This window comes from Monodon monoceros, unplaced genomic scaffold (genome assembly GCF_005190385.1).
Source record: "Monodon monoceros isolate NGI ecotype Baffin Bay Population unplaced genomic scaffold, NGI_Narwhal_1 Super_Scaffold_21, whole genome shotgun sequence".
In the NCBI taxonomy this organism is placed as follows: domain Eukaryota; kingdom Metazoa; phylum Chordata; class Mammalia; order Artiodactyla; family Monodontidae; genus Monodon; species Monodon monoceros.
In genome coordinates, this window is record NW_021703778.1 from 36846917 (window position 1) to 36868736 (window position 21820).

The 21820-nt window shown below is 41.5% G+C and overlaps 1 protein-coding gene across 20 annotated transcripts in view; it reads left to right on the plus strand.

Annotated features, from left to right (window-relative positions):
• The window catches only part of BLM (BLM RecQ like helicase), a 123188-nt gene that overhangs the window by 52761 nt on the left and 48607 nt on the right, over positions 1 to 21820 (plus strand). For 13 of the 20 annotated variants that reach the window (XR_003795878.1, XR_003795880.1, XR_003795879.1 and 10 more), the window contains 5 exons: positions 1009 to 1115; positions 2749 to 2909; positions 9298 to 9493; positions 11643 to 11833; positions 16091 to 16238. Coding sequence is in view for 6 of the 20 variants with exons in the window: in XM_029237725.1 (XP_029093558.1) it covers positions 1009 to 1115; positions 2749 to 2909; positions 9298 to 9493; positions 11643 to 11833; positions 16091 to 16238 (803 nt within the window). In the remaining 14 variants the exon portion in view is untranslated. Of the gene's footprint in view, positions 1 to 1008; positions 1116 to 2748; positions 2910 to 9297; positions 9494 to 11191; positions 11243 to 11642; positions 11842 to 16090; positions 16239 to 21820 lie in introns of those variants that run through there. The other 7 variants (XM_029237730.1, XR_003795885.1, XR_003795888.1 and 4 more) reach the window with 7 other exon arrangements.

The window sequence follows — 21820 nt, forward strand, 5'->3', positions numbered from 1 at the left end:
CTTCAGTTTTTAAAAGCTTTGATAGGATTTCCCTGGTGGTCCAGTGATTAAGTCTGTGCGCTTCCACCGCAAGGGGTGCAGATTCCATCCCTGATCGGGGAACTAGGATCCCGCCTGCCACGTGGTGCAGCCACAAAATAAGTAAATAAAATAAAAGCTTTGCTAAAACAATTTTGGTAGAATGGTAATGGCGAAAGCCAGAATGGAAATGATGAGAGTTGAAATTGGATGTATGGTTGGTTGGTTGGGGGCATGAGTCTTAGAAACTTGCCTTTGGAGGGAAGGAACGAGGAGGGATGCCAGCTGCAGTGGAATGTATGTAGGGTCAAGAGAAGCTTTTGTTGGTTTTAGGATTGGGGGTCCTAGAACATATGCAGAGATAAAAGGGAAGAGTTCACAGAAGAGACTGAAGCACAAGAAAGATAATGGAGAGGAAGAGCTCACTAAGGAAGTGGGAGGAAGTGTGGGACCAAGAGCAAAAGGCCAGAGAAAGAGGAGCACATCTGTCTCGGAGTCAGCCACACTCCCCTTGGGCACACAGCCAAAGTACAGAGATCAGGGTCTGCAGGCTTGAGCTCCTGCAGCCCTGCAACCAGTTCCTCACTCTTCTGTACACAGTCAAAATTTGGGGGAGTTGGTGGCCTAAAGTAACGTATGTTTTCTCTATGATTTTCTTAATCTTTTAAATAACGTTTTAGCCATCTCTGCTTTTAATCCCCCTCATCTTAGAGGCTGGCTGCTGTCTTTTCTACAGGTTTTTCTCTTCTGCATTCCTTCTGATTCTTTGTTAATAACTAGTCCTGTAGACGTTGCCTCCTTATCACCATTCTTAATCCTTAACCTAACTTCCATCTGTGTTTTATCATGTAAGCTGCCAGTAGCTACATTCACTTTAAGACAACTTGATAATTAGGTTTGCATGGTGGAAAATCAGCATTTAATTTTTGAAGATGGCTAAAACTGTATTTTCTCATAATAACAAAATTTTACGTTTGCAACTTTTTTTAGGTTTAGCATGAGCTTCAACAGACATAATCTAAAATACTACGTGTTACCCAAAAAACCAAAAAAGGTGGCATTTGATTGCTTAGAATGGATCAGAAAGCATCACCCACGTGAGTACAGCCATGTGATAAATCATGTCTAGAAGTAATAAGTGTCTTTTTAGTACCACAATTGAATATATAAAATTGCATATTAAACATTTCTTTTCTCATTATGATAGCACTAACTTGCTATTCATAGAGCAGAATATTGCAACTCTCTCAATTCTGGAAATTATAAAATCTCATTTGGTTTGTTAACAATAAACCCTAACAAAAAGTGTATTAAATACTCCCTCCTACACACCTGTATTGTAATTCATGGTTTCACTGTCTTTCCTCTGGCTTCTATCAGTTAATGAATTACACAGCTCTGTTTTAGTGCCTTCTCCCAAGTGTGTCTGCCCTTGAGTTATATTAACTAAAATGAGATTCTGAAATTCATGGTAGTTTTCCATGTAACCTCTTTTCTACTTTTCCATGGAGAATTTTTTTGTTAAACATCTCTATTTCATTTTCTTTAATTAGTATACGTATTTGTTTGAATAAATCAAACAATGCAGAGATAGACCAAGAAAAAGTCAGTAATTTCCTTTTCCAGTCCCCCCCTCTCCCAGGCACCTAATATAAATAATAGCTTGTGTGTGTATCTGTATCTTTGGCTCTGCCACAGAGAGATGACTTTTTCTTTAATACCTTTTATTTTTTGATTTTAAAAATAGCATACATACAAACAGCAAGAAATATAGTGAAGAAAATTTAGAAAGCAACAAAAAGAAAGAAAGAATCAAAAGACAAGCCTCACCATAGGACAAGTCACTGTTACCATTTTGGTTTATTTCCTTCCAATAATTTTTGTATGCATTTTTCTTTCCATTAGCATACTGTATCTACAGTGTTTCTACCTTTACCCTGTTTTATATTTTAAACATTTTCTCATGTCATTTTAAAAACTTAGAAAACACTTAATAGTTGCAATTTGTTTTAGTTTATAAATTCCTTTCTTAATTATTGTCCTAATGCTGGCCCTTAAGATTTTTCTGGCCCTTATAATTTTAAAAATTACAAACAAAACTTCTTATATAATAAGTCCTTGGATCACTTTATTTCCTAGATTTGTTTCCTAGAAAGAAACTGAATCAAAAGTTAGGAGCATTGGGCTTCCCTGGTGGCGCAGTGGTTGAGAGTCCGCCTGCCGATGCAGGGGACACGGGTTCGTGCCCCGGTCCGGGAAGATCCCGCATGCCGCAGAGCGGCTAGGCTTGTGAGCCATGGCCGCTGAGCCTGCGCGTCCGGAGCCTGTGCTCCGCAACAGGAGAGGCCACAACACTGAAAGGCCCGCGTACCGCAAAAAAAAAAAAAAGAGCATTTCTAAGGCTCTTGATAGGTATTGCCATATGCTTTCTACAGTTTATGAAGAGTGCCTTTCCATTTTATAGCAAGTGTGAAACAGAGCCCAGAGTTCCTCCAAGTCTACCTAAGGAGTTATTTGGAGGGACAGGATTAAAGGTTAAATCTTGTCATTTCCAGTGCACGTGATACGTTGCTTGACTTATTCTACCTATGTGGTTTTCCTCTGCTGTAAGAAAACTGTGGAGAAAACTATACCTCTGTTTACAATTCAGATATTTCTGAGAACATAATGTAGGTTGTGTTATTTATGTTAAAAGTCCTTGTTTCACAATACTGTTTGGTTTCTTGGCAGATGACTCAGGGATAATTTACTGCCTTTCCAGGCGAGAATGTGACACAGTGGCTGACACATTACAGAAAGATGGTCTCGCTGCTCTGGCGTATCATGCTGGCCTCAGTGACTCTGCCAGAGATGAAGTACAGCACAAGTGGATTAATCAGGATGGCTGCCAGGTAACATTTTTTAAAATAAACAAAGGAAACAATATTTTATAGTATATAAGCCACCTTGTACGTGTAGGATGAAAATTGTTTTCACCTTAAAGGTAGTAAACATCAAAATAAGGCAGATTTAAAAACTGATGTTTTTTGAGACATCTAAAATTGCTTTTTCTTTCTTTTTTTAAAATTTATTTTATTTATTTGTTTGTTTGTTTTTGGCTGCATTGGGTCTTCATTGCTGCATGCAGGCTTTCTCTAGTTGTGGTGAGCAGAGGCTACTCTTCGTTGCAGTGCTTGGGCTTCTCACTGGGGTGGCTTCTCTTGTTGTGGAGCATGGGCTCTAGGCGCACGGGCTTCAGTAGTTGTGGCACGTGGGCTCAGTAGTTGTGGTACACAGGCTCAGTAGTCGTGGCTCGCGGGCTGTAGAATGCAGGCTCAGTAGTTATGGCACACGGGCTTAGTTGCTCCACGGCATGTGGGATCTTCCTGGACTAGGGCTTGAACCCGTGTCCCCTGCACTGGCAGGTGGATTCTTAACCACTGCGCCACCAGGGAAACCACTTTTTCTTTCTTAAATCAAAAAAACTTTTTATTGAGATGTAATTCACATACCATACCATTCCCCCTTCCAAAGTTTACAAGTCAGTGGAGTTTAGTACATTCACAAGGTCGTGCAACTGTCACCACTGTCTGATGCCAGAACATTTCATCATCCCAGAAAGAAACCCCATATCTACTAGCAGTCACTCCTCACTCCCCTAACACCCGGTCCTTGGCAACCACTAATCTATTAACTACTACTAATCTGTCTCTATAGAGTTTCCTATTCTGGACATTTCATATAAATGGAATCATACAGTATGTGTTCTTCTGTGACTGATTTCTCTTACTTAGCATGTTTTCAAGATTTATCCATATTGTAGCATGTATCAGTACGTCACTCCTTTTTGTGGCTGGATAATATTCCATTGTATGGAAGTACCACAGTTTGTTATCCATTCATCACTTGGTAGACATTTGGGTTATATCCACTTTTTTTTCCTTTTTTCTTTGTTTTGGCTGCATTGGGTCTTTGTTGCTGCGTGCGGGCTTTCTCTAGTTGCAGCGAGCGGGGGCTACTCTTCATTGCGGTGCGTGGGCTTCTTATTGCGGTGGCTTCTCTTGCCGTGGAGCACAGGCTCTAGGCGCGCGGGTTCAGTAGCTGTGGCTCGCGGGCTCTAGAGCGCAGGCTCAGTAGTTGTGGCACGCTGGCTTAGTTGCTCTGCAGCATGTGGGGTCTTCCCAGACCAGGGCTCGAACCCGTGTCCCCTGCATCGGCAGGCAGATTCTTAACCACTGTGCCACCAGGGAAGTCCCTGTATCCACTTTTTGACTATTGTGAATAATGCGTCTGTGAACATTTCTGTACAGGTTTTTGTGTGAACATGTTTTCAGTTCTCTTGGGTAGATGTAAGATTGGAATTGCTCAGTCATATGGAAACTCTGTTTAACTTTCTGAGGAACTGCCAAACTGTTTTGCAAAGCAGCTACAAAATTCTGCATTCCTACCAGCAATGTATGAGGTTCCCATGTCTCCATCTCACCAACACTTATCATTGTCTTTTTTTTTACTATATCCATCCTAGTGTATGTAAAGTGGTATCTCGTTGTGATTTTTGTTTGCATTCCCTAATAACTAATGATGTTGAGCATCTACTTCTGAGAGGATAAATTTATCACCCAAGTAGATCAAGAAGGAAGCAAGAACATTCTAGGGCATCCCATACTGTGGCAAATATGAAACTTGGATAGATCTCTCTACATACAAGGATGAATTTGAGGAGAATGACTAATAATTTTTTTGTAGCCTATGAAGTTTTCAGCTCACAAAAAAAGAAATCATTACTGTGAAGATTCAGAAGGAAAAGTATCTCCCAAAATTATTTCCTGAGGGAAAACAAAAGGAAATCTTAGAGGATATCAGCTTAATATCCTCAGAAAGATTTAAGAAGACTTGACTTATATGAACTAGAAACAGTTTGCCATAAGAAGATGTTGTGAAGAGGCTGAGATGAAGGGATAAATAAAAAGTCAGTTTATCCAGATAGGAAAATACAAGAAAAATAAAACAAATAGAATTATATATCAAGACACAAATGGTTCAGTTCAATGCAGACGTTTGAATCAGTTATGTAGTGAATAACTTGAGAATGTGAAGGGAAAAAAAACATATGAAAATTGAACAGAAAAAAACAAAAAAATTATTGGTAGCTGGGAGAGTAGGGGTTCAGCCTAAGAATAATAAGTATACCCAAAAAAGAAATAGAGATAGTTGAGATCAATAGAGTAGTCAAAGGTATTATAAATAAATACATAACAAATATGTAACAAATTTAAGAGTTATCTCAAGATCACTGGGGAAAAACTTACATGTAGACATAGTTCAGAACATTTTGTTTGATTTACAGTTATAAGAAATTGTATTCATGAAGATAAAAAAATAGGTTACTCAACAAAGAACGAGAGGGACTTCCCTGGTGGCGCAGTGCTTAAGAGTCCGCCTGCCAATGCAGGGGACAAGGGTTCAATCCCTGGTCCGGGAATATCCCACATGCCGCGGACCAACTAAGCCCATGCACCACAAATAGCGAGCCTGCGCTCTAGAGCCTGCGAGCCACAACTGCTGAGCCCACATGCTGCAACTACTGAAGCCCGTGTGCTAGAGCCCATGCTCCACAATAAGAGAAGCCACTGCAATGAGAAACCCACGCACCGCAATGAAGTGTAGACCTCACTCGCTGCAACTAGAGAAAGCCTGCACACGGCAACGAAGACCCAATGCAGCCCAAAATCAATCAATCAATAAATAAAATTAAAAAAAAAAAAGAACGAGTAATAGACATGCCTGAGACAGTTACACTAAATTAAAAAAACAGAAGCGAACTATCTCCAGAATCAGAAGAGGGAAGGCTGGGACTTAAGAGTTTCATGCCAGCTCATTGTCATTTATGTTGGAAACAATAGAAAGGCTTTTTCAGATATGTAAAATACTGGTTTATTTTCACTGACATAACTAGAAGGCATTCTTCCCAAATTAATATGTAGCTAATCAAAATTGCAGTGTTTTCTTCCTTTGATAAACTTTTCCCAAAGTTTGCCTGGAAGAATATTCAAGTGAAAATAACCAAAAGAATTTGGCAAGAAAATAATAACACACGAACACTGGCTTTGCAATACATTAAAGATCAATGGAACAGAAATCCAGAAATAGACTGGAAAACAGGTAAAAACATATGATAAGGAAGGCATTCAAAATTAATTAGGAAAGGAGGATTTTTCAACTAGTGGTACTGGTTACCTGATGGGGAGAATTGTTCTGAGTCCTCATATTAAAGTTTATTATAGGTAAATAAAGGTATAGATATTTTTAAATGTATGCATGCTGAGTGAAAGAGAACCTAAGCTTAAAAACAGCCCAAAAGGAAGTAATTGCTAGAAATGATTAAAAACCTAAACAACTAAACACTTCTACATCTGTAGAAAAAAATTAAAGGCAACAGCAAAATGGGAACTATAGCTTCCTCAAATAAAACATAATGAAGACCTTGTAAAAATGTGAGAAGAAAAACATTTCTCAAATAGTAAATTACTCAAGGCTATCAAGAAACTGTTGGAAAGGAGGAACTACAGAGGGCTAAATACAAATTTTTTAAGTGCAATTTTGCTAATAATCAAAGGAATTAAAATTTAAAACAGTGAGATCATGTATTAGCAAACTTTTATTAACTGTCGGGGACAGTGTTGTCAGAGACGATTTCCTGTAGTACTCGTGAGAGCCTTTCTGGAAAACAATGTGGTAGACCATATTTAAGAGCCTCAAATCTGAAACATGGATGTGGAATTTACATCAGTGTTTTGTTTTTGTTTTTGTTTTTGTTTTTTTGCGGTATGCGGGCCTCTCACTGTTGTGGCCTCTCCCGTTGTGGAGCACAGGCTCCGGACGCGCAGGCTCAGCGGCCATGGCTCATGGGCCCAGCCGCTCCGCGGCATGTGGGATCTTCCTGGACCGGGGCTCAAACCCGTGTCACCTGCATTGGCAGGCGGATTCTTAACCACTGCGCCACCAGGGAAGCCCGAGATTACACGCTTTTGAATTATATTTTCCCCTACATTTATCCATCATTAACATTCGAACATTTTCATATCATTAAAGATTTCTTCATAAACCATTTTTTAATGGCAGGGATGTACCATAATGTAACCTATCATGCTCTCAGGACATTTAAGCTATTTACTATTAAAAATAACACTGATGATTGGGCTTCCCTGGTGGCACAGTGGTTGAGAGTGCAGGCTTCAATAGTTGTGGCACATGGGCTCAGTAGTTGCGGCGCATGGGCTTAGTTGCTCTGCGGCATGTTGGATCTTCCCGGACCAGGGCTGCGTAGACAGGCGGGTTCTTAACCACTGTGCCACTGTGTCCCTAGCCTGAAGTTTTAAAAGCAACACAGAAATAAAGAAGGAATTAACAACTCCACAAAGCCAGTGTTCCCAGTTATAAGAAGTAAAGAGTCTCAGAAGGCATTGGTATCATAGTCACCTCATGAGCCTGCAGCCTCCCTCGCAGCCCTGTGCTCACCCGACCTTGGGAGATGCACCCAGGCTTCTTGGAAACCTGTGTGCCTGTGGGCTGACACACCTTGCTTTACAGCCTCTCCACCTGCTCTCCCACCTCTAGAGACTACAGTAGACTTTCTCTTTCCAAGGAGATTTGCCTTTGATAGCAGTGCCATAAACTTAGACGGATGGCTGACCTAAAGTACAGGCCACCAGCATCTCCAGCGTTGATGAGCACCCCCCGTCTGCCATCCATGGCGTGCAGTTCCTAGCTGTGGTACTTGCAGTTACTGAAATCATGTCATTAGCCTCAGTCTGGCTGCCAGATCGTCCAGTTGCTTTTGAAATACTATTTTTGAAGTAGCAATTCATTTTTTTAGGTGGTAAAAGAAGCATTGCAGCTTTATTTATATAATGTAATTTTGCCTGGAGATATAATATTTTTGGCTGGGTTATAGGTCCTAAATTTGCCACTGAAATGGATAGGCTTGAAAGAGATTTTTTACTAAAAACTGATATATCAAGCTCCTGAAATTTACCTATCACCTTGCTTCCACTGAGTAATTTGCATAGACCAAGATCCACGTCTCCAGCCTTTTTTCTTCCCTAGTATAAGCAACTCTCAGACTTTTGCCCACGAGTTCCAATACAGTTTTCACAAGTTTTGACTCTGAAATTAGCTGATGAATAAAAGGAGCTGGTGTGTGATCACTTGCTACCACTGGAAAAACAGATAGTAAGTTCTCACCTGGAGCAGGTGAGAGTGCCACTGTTCCTGAGTCATTGGAAAATCTAGCAGCAGTGACCTCTAAAAGCCCAAGCCCTGGGAACAACCAGAGCTCCTGAGAAACACAGTTACCGAGGCAACAGGGGTATCATGGCTGGGTGAGCTACACCCCCACACCTCCATATCAAAAACATAGGAGAGGGCTTCCCTGGTGGCGCAGTGGTTGGGAGTCTGCCTGCCGGTGCAGGGGACACGGGTTCATGCCCCGGTCCGGGAGGATCCCACATGCTGTGGAGCGGCTGGGCCCATGAGCCATGGCCGCTAGGCCTGCACGTCCAGAGCCTGTGCTCCGCGGCGGGGAAGACCGCAGCGGTGGGAGGCCCGCATATCGCAAAAAAAAAAAAAAAAAAAAAAAAACATATGAAAGCAAACAGTGGTAACACATCAGGAGGCGACTGCTGCTGATCCTGGCTCCCTTGGTGATAGCCCCAAATCACACAAGCAAGTGCCTGCCACACCGAGCTTCTCTTTACTTTCCTGGGTCTGAATAGAACTGCAAATTATCAGTATGAAAATCTCATATTAGTCATGCTAAATAATGGAACCAAGTTAAGATATTAGACTCTTATATAGAGTACATTTTAAAGAAAGATAGAAGATAAAGCTTCTAGAAGCATCTATTATTAAAATGTTCCTTTAGGGCTTCCCTGGTGGCACAGTGGTTAAGAATCCACCTGCCAGTGCAGGGGACACGGGTTTGAGCCCTGATCTGGGAAGATCCCACATGCTGCGGAGCAACTAAGCCCGTGCACCACAACTACTGAGCCTGTGCTCTAGAGCCCGTGAGCCACAACTACTGAAGCCCGTGCGCCTAGAGCCCGTGCTCCGCAACAAGAGAAGCCACCACAATGAGAAGCCCACGCACCACAACGAAGAGTAGCCCCCGCTCAATGCAACTAAAGAAGCCCGCGCGCAGCAACGAAGACCTAATGCAGCCAAAAATTAATTGATTGATTGATTTAAAAAATGTTCCTTTAAATGCATTATGAGCCTAATAGGCTTTTGCTTTTACATCAGGTTATCTGTGCGACGATTGCATTTGGAATGGGGATTGACAAACCTGATGTGCGATTTGTGATCCATGCATCCCTCCCTAAATCCGTGGAGGGTTACTACCAAGAATCTGGCAGAGCTGGAAGAGATGGGGAAATCTCTCACTGCCTGCTCTTCTATACCTACCACGATGTGACCAGACTGAAGAGGCTTATACTAAGTAAGCTGAGCTCCATCGGGGACGCATGCTGTCCTCCTCAGTCTCGTTTTTGTCATCTACCCCTGCAGTTGTGGTGTTTTGGGTCCAGTTTTCCTTAAAATAGAGGCACTTAGATAGATATGGAAGTTTTATTTTAATTCATGTTTACGATAAAAGTATTACATGCTTGTTATGTAAAATTCAAATGATACAGATGTGTTGAGGACTGAAAAATTTCCAAATCATGCCTCATATACAGTCCTGCCCTAAGAAATAACTCCAGTTACTGATTTCCTTTGTATCCTTCCAGGCCCAATTTCTGCATGCATCCTGGTATATTTCAAGCATGCAGAAAGGTAAAATGGAAAAAAATAATGAACTGTCACGTACCACCGTCCAGGTTAGGAAATAAAACCCCTACATAGCCCTCTCCTATCTCATCCCTTTACCTCTTCATTGGAGTTAGGCAATATCTTATATTTGATATTTACCTTTCCCAAATGCAGGGTTTTTTACAATATAAATGCGATTCCATTATATGTGCTTTTTTTTCCCCTAAGATGTAGTTGATTTACAGTATTATATAAGTTTCAGGTGTACAACGTAGTGATTCACAATTTTTAAAGGTTATACTCTATTTATAGTTATTATATAAATGTGCTTTTTTAATATGTATATATTGACCTGATTTTTTTCCAGTCAACACTAGGGTGTAATTATGACTCCAACTAGTACACATAGCTTGACTACAAGAGTTCCATAGTATGGTATTCCATGTTTATTGAACCAGTCCCCTTCTAATAGATAAATAAGTAAAATTGCCTGTTTTGAGACCACTTTTGAATGAACTCTGGTAGAGATACTAAGCACGGGAAATGGCACTTACCAAGCTCTGTGCCAAGTAATGTTCACCTTATTTGCTTGTAACCACTAGCTTTTGAGATAGTCCCGTGAGAAAAGTGAGCTTCAGAAAGGTTTTGTAACTTGCCCCCAAGAGCAGCAGCAGCGGTAAGGGGAAGGTTAGTGATAATGATGATGAAGTTTCCTTACCACTTACTGTATGCTGCTGTCTTAAATGCTTTACGTATATCACTTCATTTAATCTTCACAACAACCCTAAAAGATACTACTATTATTCTCCTCGTTTTACAGAAGAGGAAAATGAGATACAGAGCTAGGTAAGTGGCAGAGCCCTGATGGAACCCAGGTTCATCTGATTGCAAATTCCATGTCTCTTGCACTATAACAAGATAATTCTCAGTGCAAAAATGAAACTTTTAAACTTAGTGTGTCCATTTGTGTTTTTAAGCAGAACCTATATTAAGTTAGGTCCAAATAATTTAGTAAGTATTTAAATGCTAAACACTTAGCAACCATTTGAAAAAAGTAATACTCATAAACCAGAAAAAAAATTTTTATTTCATTTTTAACTAACAACAATTGCTTATAAATGAAAAGTATGTACATGTTGTTCTCAGACCTTGGAATCAGACTGGACACTGCCACCCTCATTTCCTGTTTCGCATTGATTTTTTGGAGGTACTTATTTTTATCATAGCAACTGCCAAAATTTCAGCTTCACAATGTCATTAGAAGGAAAGTAGCACATCATAAACTACCTCCAACTAGTTGCTTGTGTGGTGTTCAACAGATGTCAGGTATTGCTGTGTTTCCCTTAAATTTAAAACACCTGCCAGCACCCCTGTGAATTCATTGCAGCACCCGCCCAGCCCTGGGGGGTCCTTGGGACATAGTTTCAGAACCACTGGCTTAACCACTTTGATCCCAGATACTCAGGGAGATGCACAGCCCACTGCCGTGGCTCCATGCTCTGCTTGCTTTGGATGCTGGGTTCAGTACATCCTTGTCTGATAAATATAGTAAGTATAATTCAGATATTTATCATTGGGAATGATGAAGAGTTGCAAAATTTTTTCAGCTACTCCTGACAACCTATGTTTATTCCTGCAAAACTACAATCTTGAAGATGAACATAAATATTCAGTTAATTATCATATAGCTTCATGTCATGTTGATATATAGTGCTATGAATAATTTTATTTCATTTAATATTTAAAGTTATATGAACCTATTCTAAATATTTCTGTGATATTCTTTTCTATTTTTCTACTCTAATAAGTATGTTTGCTGTGTTCTTCATCTCTTTTAGTGGAAAAAGATGGAAACCATCATACGAAAGAGACTCACTTCAATAATTTGTATAGTATGGTACATTACTGTGAAAATATAACAGAATGCAGGAGAATACAGCTTTTGGCTTACTTTGGCGAAAATGGATTTAATCCTTATTTTTGTAAGAAATACCCAGATGTTTCTTGTGATAATTGCTGTAAAACAAAGGTAAAATAAGAAAGTTTTAAATTCTTTGTGATGAGGAACTTGCCAAGATTTTTTTTTTCTTCTCTTAATTTAGAAAAGTTAGATACAAGTTAGATTGCAGTAAGTGGGCCCTAGGGATTTTAACAAGGGGATGGTGGCTTCCTCCCCATGTTAATTGGGAATAGAAACATTTTAATAGTATTTCTGTGGAATATCCGTAGAAGTAGAAGCCTGTTAAAAAATATATACTGGGGCTTCCCTGGTGGCACAGTGGTTGAGAGTCCGCCTGCCGATGCAGGGGACGCGGGTTCGTGCCCTGATCCGGGAGGATCCCACATGCCGCGTAGCAGCTGGGCCCGTGAGCCATGGCCGCTGGGCCAGCGCGTCCGGAGCCTGTGCTCCGCAACAAGGGAGGCCACAGCGGTAAGAGGCCCGCGTACCGCAAAAGAAAAAAAAAAAAAAAAATATATATATATATTTATATATATATATATATATATATATATATATATATATATACTGGACCTGTTTTGGTGGTTATAGGATATTTAAGAAATATCATTAATCTGTAAATACCCAAAAAGATCCAGCATGGGCAGGTAGAATATTTTACATTCAACTCTATATTTAAACATCTTCATTCTCAAAAGGGTTGTAACTAGTGTACTATGTGTTTGAATTCAGATCAATTAGATTACTCTGTAAACTGGTTTTTAAAAAACTGTAAAGAGTAAGGGCAATAGCTTCAGGATGCGTTTGCTATCGTCTGTCCTAAAAATAACTTTGGGAGGTTGTTAAATTCAATCGTTAGGTACTGTATTGTACCTATCATGGTAATTCTATGTTTTAATGTCTACTGTACTTCACAGTTTACAGAGCTTTTTTTTTTTTTTTTGTGGTATGCGGGCCTCTCACTGTTGTGGCCTCTCCCGTTGTGGATGGAACACAGGCTCTGGACACGCAGGCTCAGCGGCCATAGCTCATGGGCCTAGCCGCTCCGCGGCACGTGGGATCTTCCCGGACCGGGGCACGAACCCGTGTCCCCTGCATCGGCAGGCAGACTCTCAACCACTGCGCCACCAGGGAAGCGCCCTACAGAGCATTTTCACAGTTGATATATTATTTGAAATATCTGTGCAAGGTGCTGGGGATTCACATATGAACATGATATAGCCAATTCACAGACAGGAGGGGAGACAGACATGTATGTGTTCATATCACTGTGATACCGTAGGCAGCGCTAGCCAAGCAGAGGGTGATTTACTCTCTCTTGGGGTGGAATCTGTGGATTTATGGCCATCTCAACCCACCACACCCCACTCTGTAGACATCGCTAATCAGTTCACTCATTCAACAAATATTTGTTGAATGCCTGCTCTGTGATAGGCAATGTTCTAGGAGTTTGGGATACATCACTGAACAAAATATAAAGATCCCTACTCTTGTGGAGCTTACATTCTAGCAGAGGGAGGCTAAATAAAGACTATACGTTACAAGTACATGTTAAGAGGAAAGAACTTTGATGAAAAATACAGCAGTGTAAGGAGTCAGGAACGATGAATGGGGTGCAGGATGCAGTGGCCCAGGGAAGTCTTACTGCAAAGATGAGACCTGAGCGAAGACTTGAAGAAAGGAGTTAGCTGAGCAGCTCTCAAATACGGATGTTCTTGGCTAAAGCCAAGACCAGAGGCCCTGAGGTGGGGGGCATGCCTGTGCCTTTGAGGGGTAGTGCCTGCCCAGGGGGAGAGGGGAGGCCGGTCAGAACGGTGCCTGGAGGGCTGAGAAACTGGAAGAGTGGAGCAGCCCTCAGCCGAGACATTTGGGGAAGGCTGGCAGGGAAGATCAGGGGTTTGGTCTGGGGTGTAGTGAGTTAGATATGTCTTGGATCCAGCAATTCTGAAGAGAGGCTGGTGATACCATAACTCTGGGAGTGGTTGACATATAGTTGAATTTGAAGTCATGAAAGCAGATGAAATCTTCACTGGTATAAGTTTAGACAGAAGAGAAGAAAACCAAAGACTGAGCCCTGAGACTTGAAGAGGTTGAGGAGAAGAGGAAGAACTAGGAAAGGAGACCAGGAAATAGAACAAGTGAGGTAGGAGGAAGACCAAGGCAACTAAGCATAGGAGTGCATCAGGGAGGAGGGAGCGTTCCCTAGTCACCTGCTGCTGCCGAGCCAAGTACTATAAGGACCGAGACGTCACCGTTGGGTTTAGCACCGCGGAAATATGGGACCTGGACTTGACCAGTTTCAGTGGAGAGGGGCAAAATTGGAGGCAGTGCATATGGAGAATTCTTTCAAGTTTTGCTTCAAGGATGAACAGAGAAATGAAACTGTAGCTGCCAGGGGAAGTGGAGTCAAGAAGAGACAGGAGAAATAATATATTTGTGTGCTGATAGGAACGTACCTACGGAGGATGGAAATTGATGTGTGAGGAGAGGGAAGAATTGCTGAAGCAGTGTCCCTGAGTAAGCAAGGGGGCTTGGGAGCTAGTGCAGAAGGACAAAGACTGGCTTAGACAGGAGCTTGGATAGTTCGTCTATAATAACAGCAAGAAAGAAGAGAAAATGCGGGGCAGGTGCTGGGGATGGATGTAGTGAAGGAAGTTTTGAAAGCTCTCTTCCAATTGTTTGTTTCCTCAGCAAAGTAGGAAGCAAGGTAGTCATCTGACAGGACAAGAGTGGGGATTGAAGAGAAAGGAGAAAGTGTGAAATTGTCATCTAAGCCGGGGTCAGCAAACTTTATCTTAAAGGGCCAGAGGGTGGTAAATATTGGCTTGGCCAAAAAGTTCATTCGGGTTTCCGTAAGATCTTATTTGGAAAAACCCAAACGAACTTTTTGGCCAACCCAACATTTCAGACTTTGTGGGCAGTCTCTGTCACAACTACTCAATTCTGCTATTTTAGCCCAAAAGCAGACATAAATTACAATAAATACACCGATTTTTCCATAGTTGTGTTCCAATAAAATTTGATTTACAAAAACAGGTATACAGCTCATGGGCCGTAATTTACTGACTCCTATTCCAAGAGAATGGGGGAGAGATAGACTAAGCATGTATCATTGATTACCTGGCAGCGTTAAGGATCCACTTGAGGTTTGTGGCCCTGTACTGAAAGTGAAAACAGCATAGTTGTGTGTGTTTCTCCTGCCAAGTTCAGCTACACAGCTGTAGGCATGGAATGGTGGAGAACTGGATCTCATGTGTTTTGTCAAACAGTGTGACCCAAGGGCAGGGGAGTTGAAGGCATATGAAAGGTTATGTTATAATGATCAGCTCTGGAGTTGAAGCTGAACATCTGAGGACGAGGATCAGTGGATAGGCTGTCCCAGTGGATTGCTGGAGTCAGAAACTAGATGGCGTGAGTTAGAAAGGCAGGAGGTAGCAGTCGGAGAACAAAAGGGTTGCTGATACTAGTAAGGCTAGGTAGTGGGTGTGAGCATGGGAGTGAGGGGCTGACATATGTGGAGGACAGGATCACTGGAGTATAGGAGATCAAGTTGCCAAAGGCCAAGGTGTGGGAGGATCATCTCTGTACACTAGTCACCAAGAATTAAGGCAGGAATGATGTTGGAGAGAGTGATGGGGCACTCTTTCATGATGATGCCAGATAGAGCCTCAGAATCACTACCAATTGTTAGTATAGGACAAGAAACCTATTTGTCTTCAGGACTGTAGTGGATGAACAAGGATTAGAAGGTAGAGGAACTACATATACAGAGGCACAGAAGCACGATGCAGCTTTTGAGAACAGCAGGTGCTTAGTATTGGGTTAGAGAACTAGGATAGACAATAGCAAAAGACCACATAGTAATGGTTGGCAGAGTTTGGAGACAACTGAGGGGAATGAGAAAGGGAACTGACCGGAGATGATAAAAAGGATTGACTGTGGCACCAAAGACCCAAAAGAGATCAGAACTCATACATCTGCATGGTTGGACAATGTTTTTCATCCCTAAAGGTCACCATCCAGTAAGTGACCAAAAGAGGTATGAAGGGTTTTGAAAGAAAAAGAATATTTCTACCCACAGAGTGCTCTCAGGTAACTGTCTATGAAACAGAAATGAAATAGATATAATAGAGTGCTAATTATTCTAGACATAAGGTTAATATAAGAACTTAGAAAAGAATGAACGTTTGAAACTTCCTTGGTTTTTGGTCTTGGTTTTAGTCTGGAAATGGTTTATTGTGGGACTGTTACAGTTAGTATTAAATCCTAGCGATCTAGGTATCAGTATCTTAATTATAGCAAAAGGTAATCTCTTTTTATTCATAGGATTATAAGACAAGAGATGTGACTGATGATGTAAAAAATATTGTAAGATTTGTTCAAGAACACAGTTCATCACAAGGAACAAGAAATATAAAACATGTAGGTCCTTCTGGGAGATTTACTATGAATATGCTGGTCGACATTTTCTTGGGTAAGTCATCTGCTTTATTGTTTGAGTTACATCGATTAAAATGGAACATTTAGGGAATTTCCTAGTGGTCCAGTGATTAGGACTCTGCACTTCCACTGCAGGGGGCGCAGGTTCAGTACCTGGTCAGGGAACTAAGATCCCACAAGCTGCACGGCACAGCCAAAAAAAAAAAAAAAAGTTGAACCTCTAAAGAATTCATTACAAGTGCATAGAAAAAATCTCTTCTGTATTCTTATAGAAGCTAAGAGTTTTAGAATAAAACCATTTTGAGTAACAAAAGAAAAACAGTTTTTATGAATTATTACCAAGTATTTTTATAGAATTTATGTAAGTCACTAAGATGAGTTTCCACAAACAAAAAAGAAAATAATAAAGTTTATACAATTTCATCTGAGTGAATGGAATATAACTTCCCTGGAGAATTACCCATTGACTGACTTCCAGTTCAGGATGGCAGCATGAGCATAAGTATCTGTCTTCTTTTTTCACTTGAGGCCCCATTAAAATAGTAGCAAGGAAATAAAATGAGGATTAAATCCATAACAGCATAGAAAACCAGAAAGAGACCATCATCAGATTAGAGGTTTTAAAAATCTTTGACGAAATGGATGGAAGCATATTGAAAAATGGAATGAAATGCAGTAAATCACAATGCACAATAAATGTAGAGAAAGTTACAGCAGAGGGGCTGTCAACCAGGTAGAACCCCATTATCACCAGGCTGACTCAGACTTGGAAGCTCAGAGGCCTGGGGAGTGGGAGTAAAAGCAGAGGAGCCAAAAATAGGAGGGGACGGTTAAAAGAAAGTCTGCTCACAAAAGAACTGCATAGAATAGCAGCCTGCAGTTGATTCTAGAACAAAGATAAACTGCTTGAGGAGTAGGGAGACATCTGAGCTGGGAGCCAGCACCCCTAAGTGGCATTTGGGGGCCACCCAGCCCACTTACCGTAAAGCAAACCTGGTAACTAGATATCCCCATTCAGGGGAGGAATTTGAGGGGACCTAGATATAAAATAACAAGACCTAGATATAAAATAACAAGAAATCCACCTAAAAAGTTTAACCTGGTCCTTAAAGACTAAATATAAATAGACAATCAAGGGGACTTCCCTGGTGGTCCAGTGGTTAAGAATCCATATTGCAATGCATGGGACGCCAGTTCAATCCCTGGTCAGGGAACTAAGATCCCACATGCTGCGGGGCAGCCAAGCCCACGCACCACAGCTACTGAGCCCACGTGCCACAACTAGAGAGAAACCCGTACACTGAACAAAGAGCCCGCTGTTCACTGTAACTAAGACCTGACGCAGCCATAAATAAATAATCTTTAAAAAAAAAAAAAAGTCAAGAGGAAGACCAAGGGACTTCCCTGGCTGTCCAGTGGTTAGGACTCCCCACTTCCACTGCAAGGGGCGAGGGTTTGATCCCTGGTCTGGGAATTAAGATCCTGTGAGCCGTGAGGTGCAGCCAAAAAGAAAAAAGCGAAAGACCAAATAAGTAGCGTATTTGACCCTGGGGATAGAGATAATTTAGGAAATAAGCAATAGCTTTGGGGATATGGGAGGGGAAACTCCTTATTAGTATCTTCATAAAGACTTAAATAATAATAGAATGTTACAGAAAATAGAGAAAGAGCTGTTAAAAATTTTAAATGATTGACGCAAGTAAATTTAGTGGAAAGGTTGGAAGATAAAGTCAAGAAAATTTTCTTAAGACCTGAGCAAAAGGCTATATGGAAAATGTGAGAGACAAAATATAGATCAATTCTTAGGAGATGTAAAATCTGACAAATAAAATTTTGAAATAGAAAGTAGAGAGAGGGAATTATCAAACCAATGATAAAAGAAAATTTCCCAGAATGGAAAAGAAAAAAACCCTTAATTAAAATGCCCACTTGGGGAGTTCCCTGGTGGTCTAGTGGCTAGGATTCAGTGTTTTCACTGCTGTGGCCTGGGTTCAGTCCCTGGTCAGGGAGCTAAGATCCCACAAGCCACGCAGCGTGGCCAAAATTTTTCTTAAATATGCCCACTTAATGCTAAATAAGATGCTTTATAAGATGAAATTTAAGAATACCAAGAGTGGGGCTTCCCTGGTGGCTCAGTGGTTGAGAGTCCGCCTACCGATGCAGGGGATGCAGGTTCCTGCCCCAGTCTGGGAGGATCCCACGTGCCGTGGAGTGGCTGGGCCCGTGAGCCATGGCCGCTGAGCCTGCGCGTCCGGAGCCTGTGCTCCGCAACAGGGGAGGCCACAACAGTGAGAGGCCCGCGTACTGCAAAAAAAAAAAAAAAGAATACCAAGAGTAACGAGATGTTAGGGAAGAAAAACTTTTTTTCCACTCTGTTATATTTAGTTGTTGGGGACATTAGCAAGAGAAAAGACAGATTTAATCACGTATGTGTGGGAGTTCATAGAAAATGTGACTCAAAGGGGCAATTAGAATTTGAGGCTGGTGTACCATTTTAATAGGGGAAGTAGAGGTGGGAGAAGGGTTAGGAGGAAACAAATGATTTGAGGGAAAGATAAATGGGCCCTTAGGAGAAAGATAGCGGGGAGACATGTCAGTTTTTGTGACAGTGTCTGTTTAGGTGTTGTATGGAGACTTCTCATCTCCAATGATAAGAGTCAGTTTTCTCTGGTTGCTCCTGGGGAGGGGATTTAAGACAACTGAGTTCTTTTGGGAGTCTCTGCTTTTTGGCAGATGGATTTCAGAAATTCAGGTACCTTCTGCTCAAAATAATTTTTATGCCACTGTGGCATGTTCTGGACCCCTTCAGAAATACTCCAGAAAGCCTTGGAAAGAAAAAGCAAACCAAAACCAAACTGACATCAGATTAATGCCAGTAGCCCTGGAGACTAGAAGGCAAAGAAGGTGATATCATGTATACCATAAACAGAGGAACTGACCCATGGGTCCAGTGAGAAGAAATCCCAGAGTCACAGCTATGCAGCAGGTCCAGTAAGCAGTCTGTACAAATTGTAACAGAAAGTCGGGAAAAATAAGTCCCAAGCAATATAGAGAAAGAACAAGAAATGAATTTTTTTATTGATGACAGTAAAGAACACAAATGTTACTTCTCAACAACAAAAGGAGAAAGGCACTTAGAAACTCCTGGGGAGGGACTTCCCAGGCAGTCCAGTGGTTAAGACTTCGCCTTCCAATGTAGGGGGTGCGGGTTCAATCCCTGGTCGGGGACCTAAGATCCCACATGCCTCGGGGCCAAAAAACGGAAACATAAAAAACAGAAGCAATATTGTAACAAATTAAATAAAGACTTTAAAAATGGCCCACAGCAGGGCTTCCCTGGTGGCGCAGTGGTTGAGAGTCTGCCTGCCGATGCAGAGGACGTGGGTTCGTGCCCCGGTCCGGGAAGATCCCACATGCTGCAGAGCGGCTGGGCCCGTGAGCCATGGCGGCTGAGCCTGCACGTCCAGAGCCTGTGCTCCGCAACGGGTGAGACCACAACAGTGAGAGGCCCACATACCACAAAAAAAAAAAAAAAAGGCCCACAGCAAAAAAAATCTTAAAAAAAAAAAAGAAACTCCCAAGGAAGGATTATAAAAGAGAGCCAAGGTCAAATAGAAAACAAAGGAAATGGCTGCATGATTTTGAGTAATTAATAAAATATGCAAAAACATAATCCGTTTGTCTGAATACAGTGAACATCCTCCTTAGAGTTGCACAAGAGTCATGAGTTCTAAGTGGGGAAGGAAGCTTGTTGTAATATAAATGTTGCTGATTAGCTGCAATAGAATCAATGTATAGACTTAAACATGGTTAGAGAACAGGGCAGGATATAGACGTTAATCTTGATGATGTAAAAATAAAAGTACAATAAATAAAAATAAAAGGGGTACTTCCCTGGTGGCACAGTGGTTAAGAATCCGCCTGCCAGTGCAGGGGACACGGGTTTGAGCCCTGGTCCGGGAGGATCCCACATGCTGCGGAGCAACTAAGCCCGTGCGCCACAACTACTGAACCTGCGCTCTAGAGCCTCCGAGCCACAATTACTGAGCCCACATGCCACAGCTACTGAAGCCTGCGTGCCTAGAGCCTGCGCTCCGCAACAAGAGAAGCCACCGCAATGAGAAGCCCACGCACTGCACCAAAGAGTAGCCCCTGCTCGCCACACCTAGAGAAAGCCCGCGCACAGCAATGAAGACCCAACGCAGCCAAAAATAATTTTTTAAAATAAATAAATAAATAAAAATAAAAGGGGAGTATATGGACAGCTTGGGGTGCTGGTAGCCTCCTACATAGTGGGGGGGGAGAGTGGTCAGACACTCTAAAGTTACCCCAAAAACCAATAGATGAACCAGTATTATGTAACTAGCAAAATTCAGGGCAGGGTAAAGTGAAGGGGGTGGTATAAATGAGGTAAAGCCTCATATTTCATTGTGAAGGGTCAATAAATAAATGTCAGGTGGTGATTCTGGCCAGTGGCATGACAGCAAGAGTATGGGTTCCATGCAGAGGTAACCACCAGAAGAGCTGAAAACAAGCTATTTAAAAAGTGATTGCCAGGGGCTTCCCTGGTGGCACAGTGGTTGAGGGTCCGCCTGCCGATGCAGGACACGGGTTCGTGCTCTGGTCCAGGAAGATCCCACATGCCGCGGAGCGGCTGGGCCCGTGAGCCATGGCCGCTGAGCCTGCGCGTCCGGAGCTTGTGCTCCGCAACGGGAGAGGTCACAACAGTGAGGGGCCCGCGTACGCGTACCGCAAAAAAAAAAAAAAAAAAAAAGTGATTTACGGAACTTCCCTGGCGATCCAGTGGTTAAGACTGTGCTTCCACTGCAGGGGGTGCGGGTTCGACCAGAGATCAGGGAACTAAGATCCCACATGCTGCGAGGCGCAGCCAAAAAAAATTAAAAATAAAAAAATTAAATTAAAATTTAAAAAAAAGTGATTCCTTTGGAGAAGAGTGAGACTAGGGAGGGGAAGAGTGGAACAGAGAAATGTTCCTTTTAATTATAAATCCGCCTGTGCTATATTGTATTTTTTTCCTATGTACATGTATTTAATTAAAAATCTATAAAGCAATTAAAAAATTAGTAGCCTAGATTGGAGTAGGAAGATGGTTTGTTCAGTTTCTCAGCTGTGTCTCCTAGATCTGTACATTTCTCAGGACAAAGCAACTTTTAATGCTGCTCTTCCCATTCTGGATTCTTGCCTTCTCCTAGTTTGGACTCTTTTGGGGGTACAAGGGGCTGCAGATAAAATAATTTGTTATAAGAATGATACATGATCATTCTACATTATAATATGTAGAAAACCGAAAAATACAAATAACTCCCAAAAAAACTGCTAATGTTTTAATGTGTGTTTGCCCACAATCACATATTTATCATATTGTATGTATAGTTTCTGTCATTTTTATATAACGAGATATAAGCATTTTCTTATTTTTTATTCTTAAGTAGTTTTTAATTTATATTTTATCATATTGATGAAATATATTTAAATAGTTTTATTTTAGGACATATTGTTCTATTGTAAATAGTGATGTGATAGCCTTTTAAATACACCCTCATCTACATCTCTGTTTGTACCTTTCAGGTACATTGCTTAGTCAGACATTTTTCT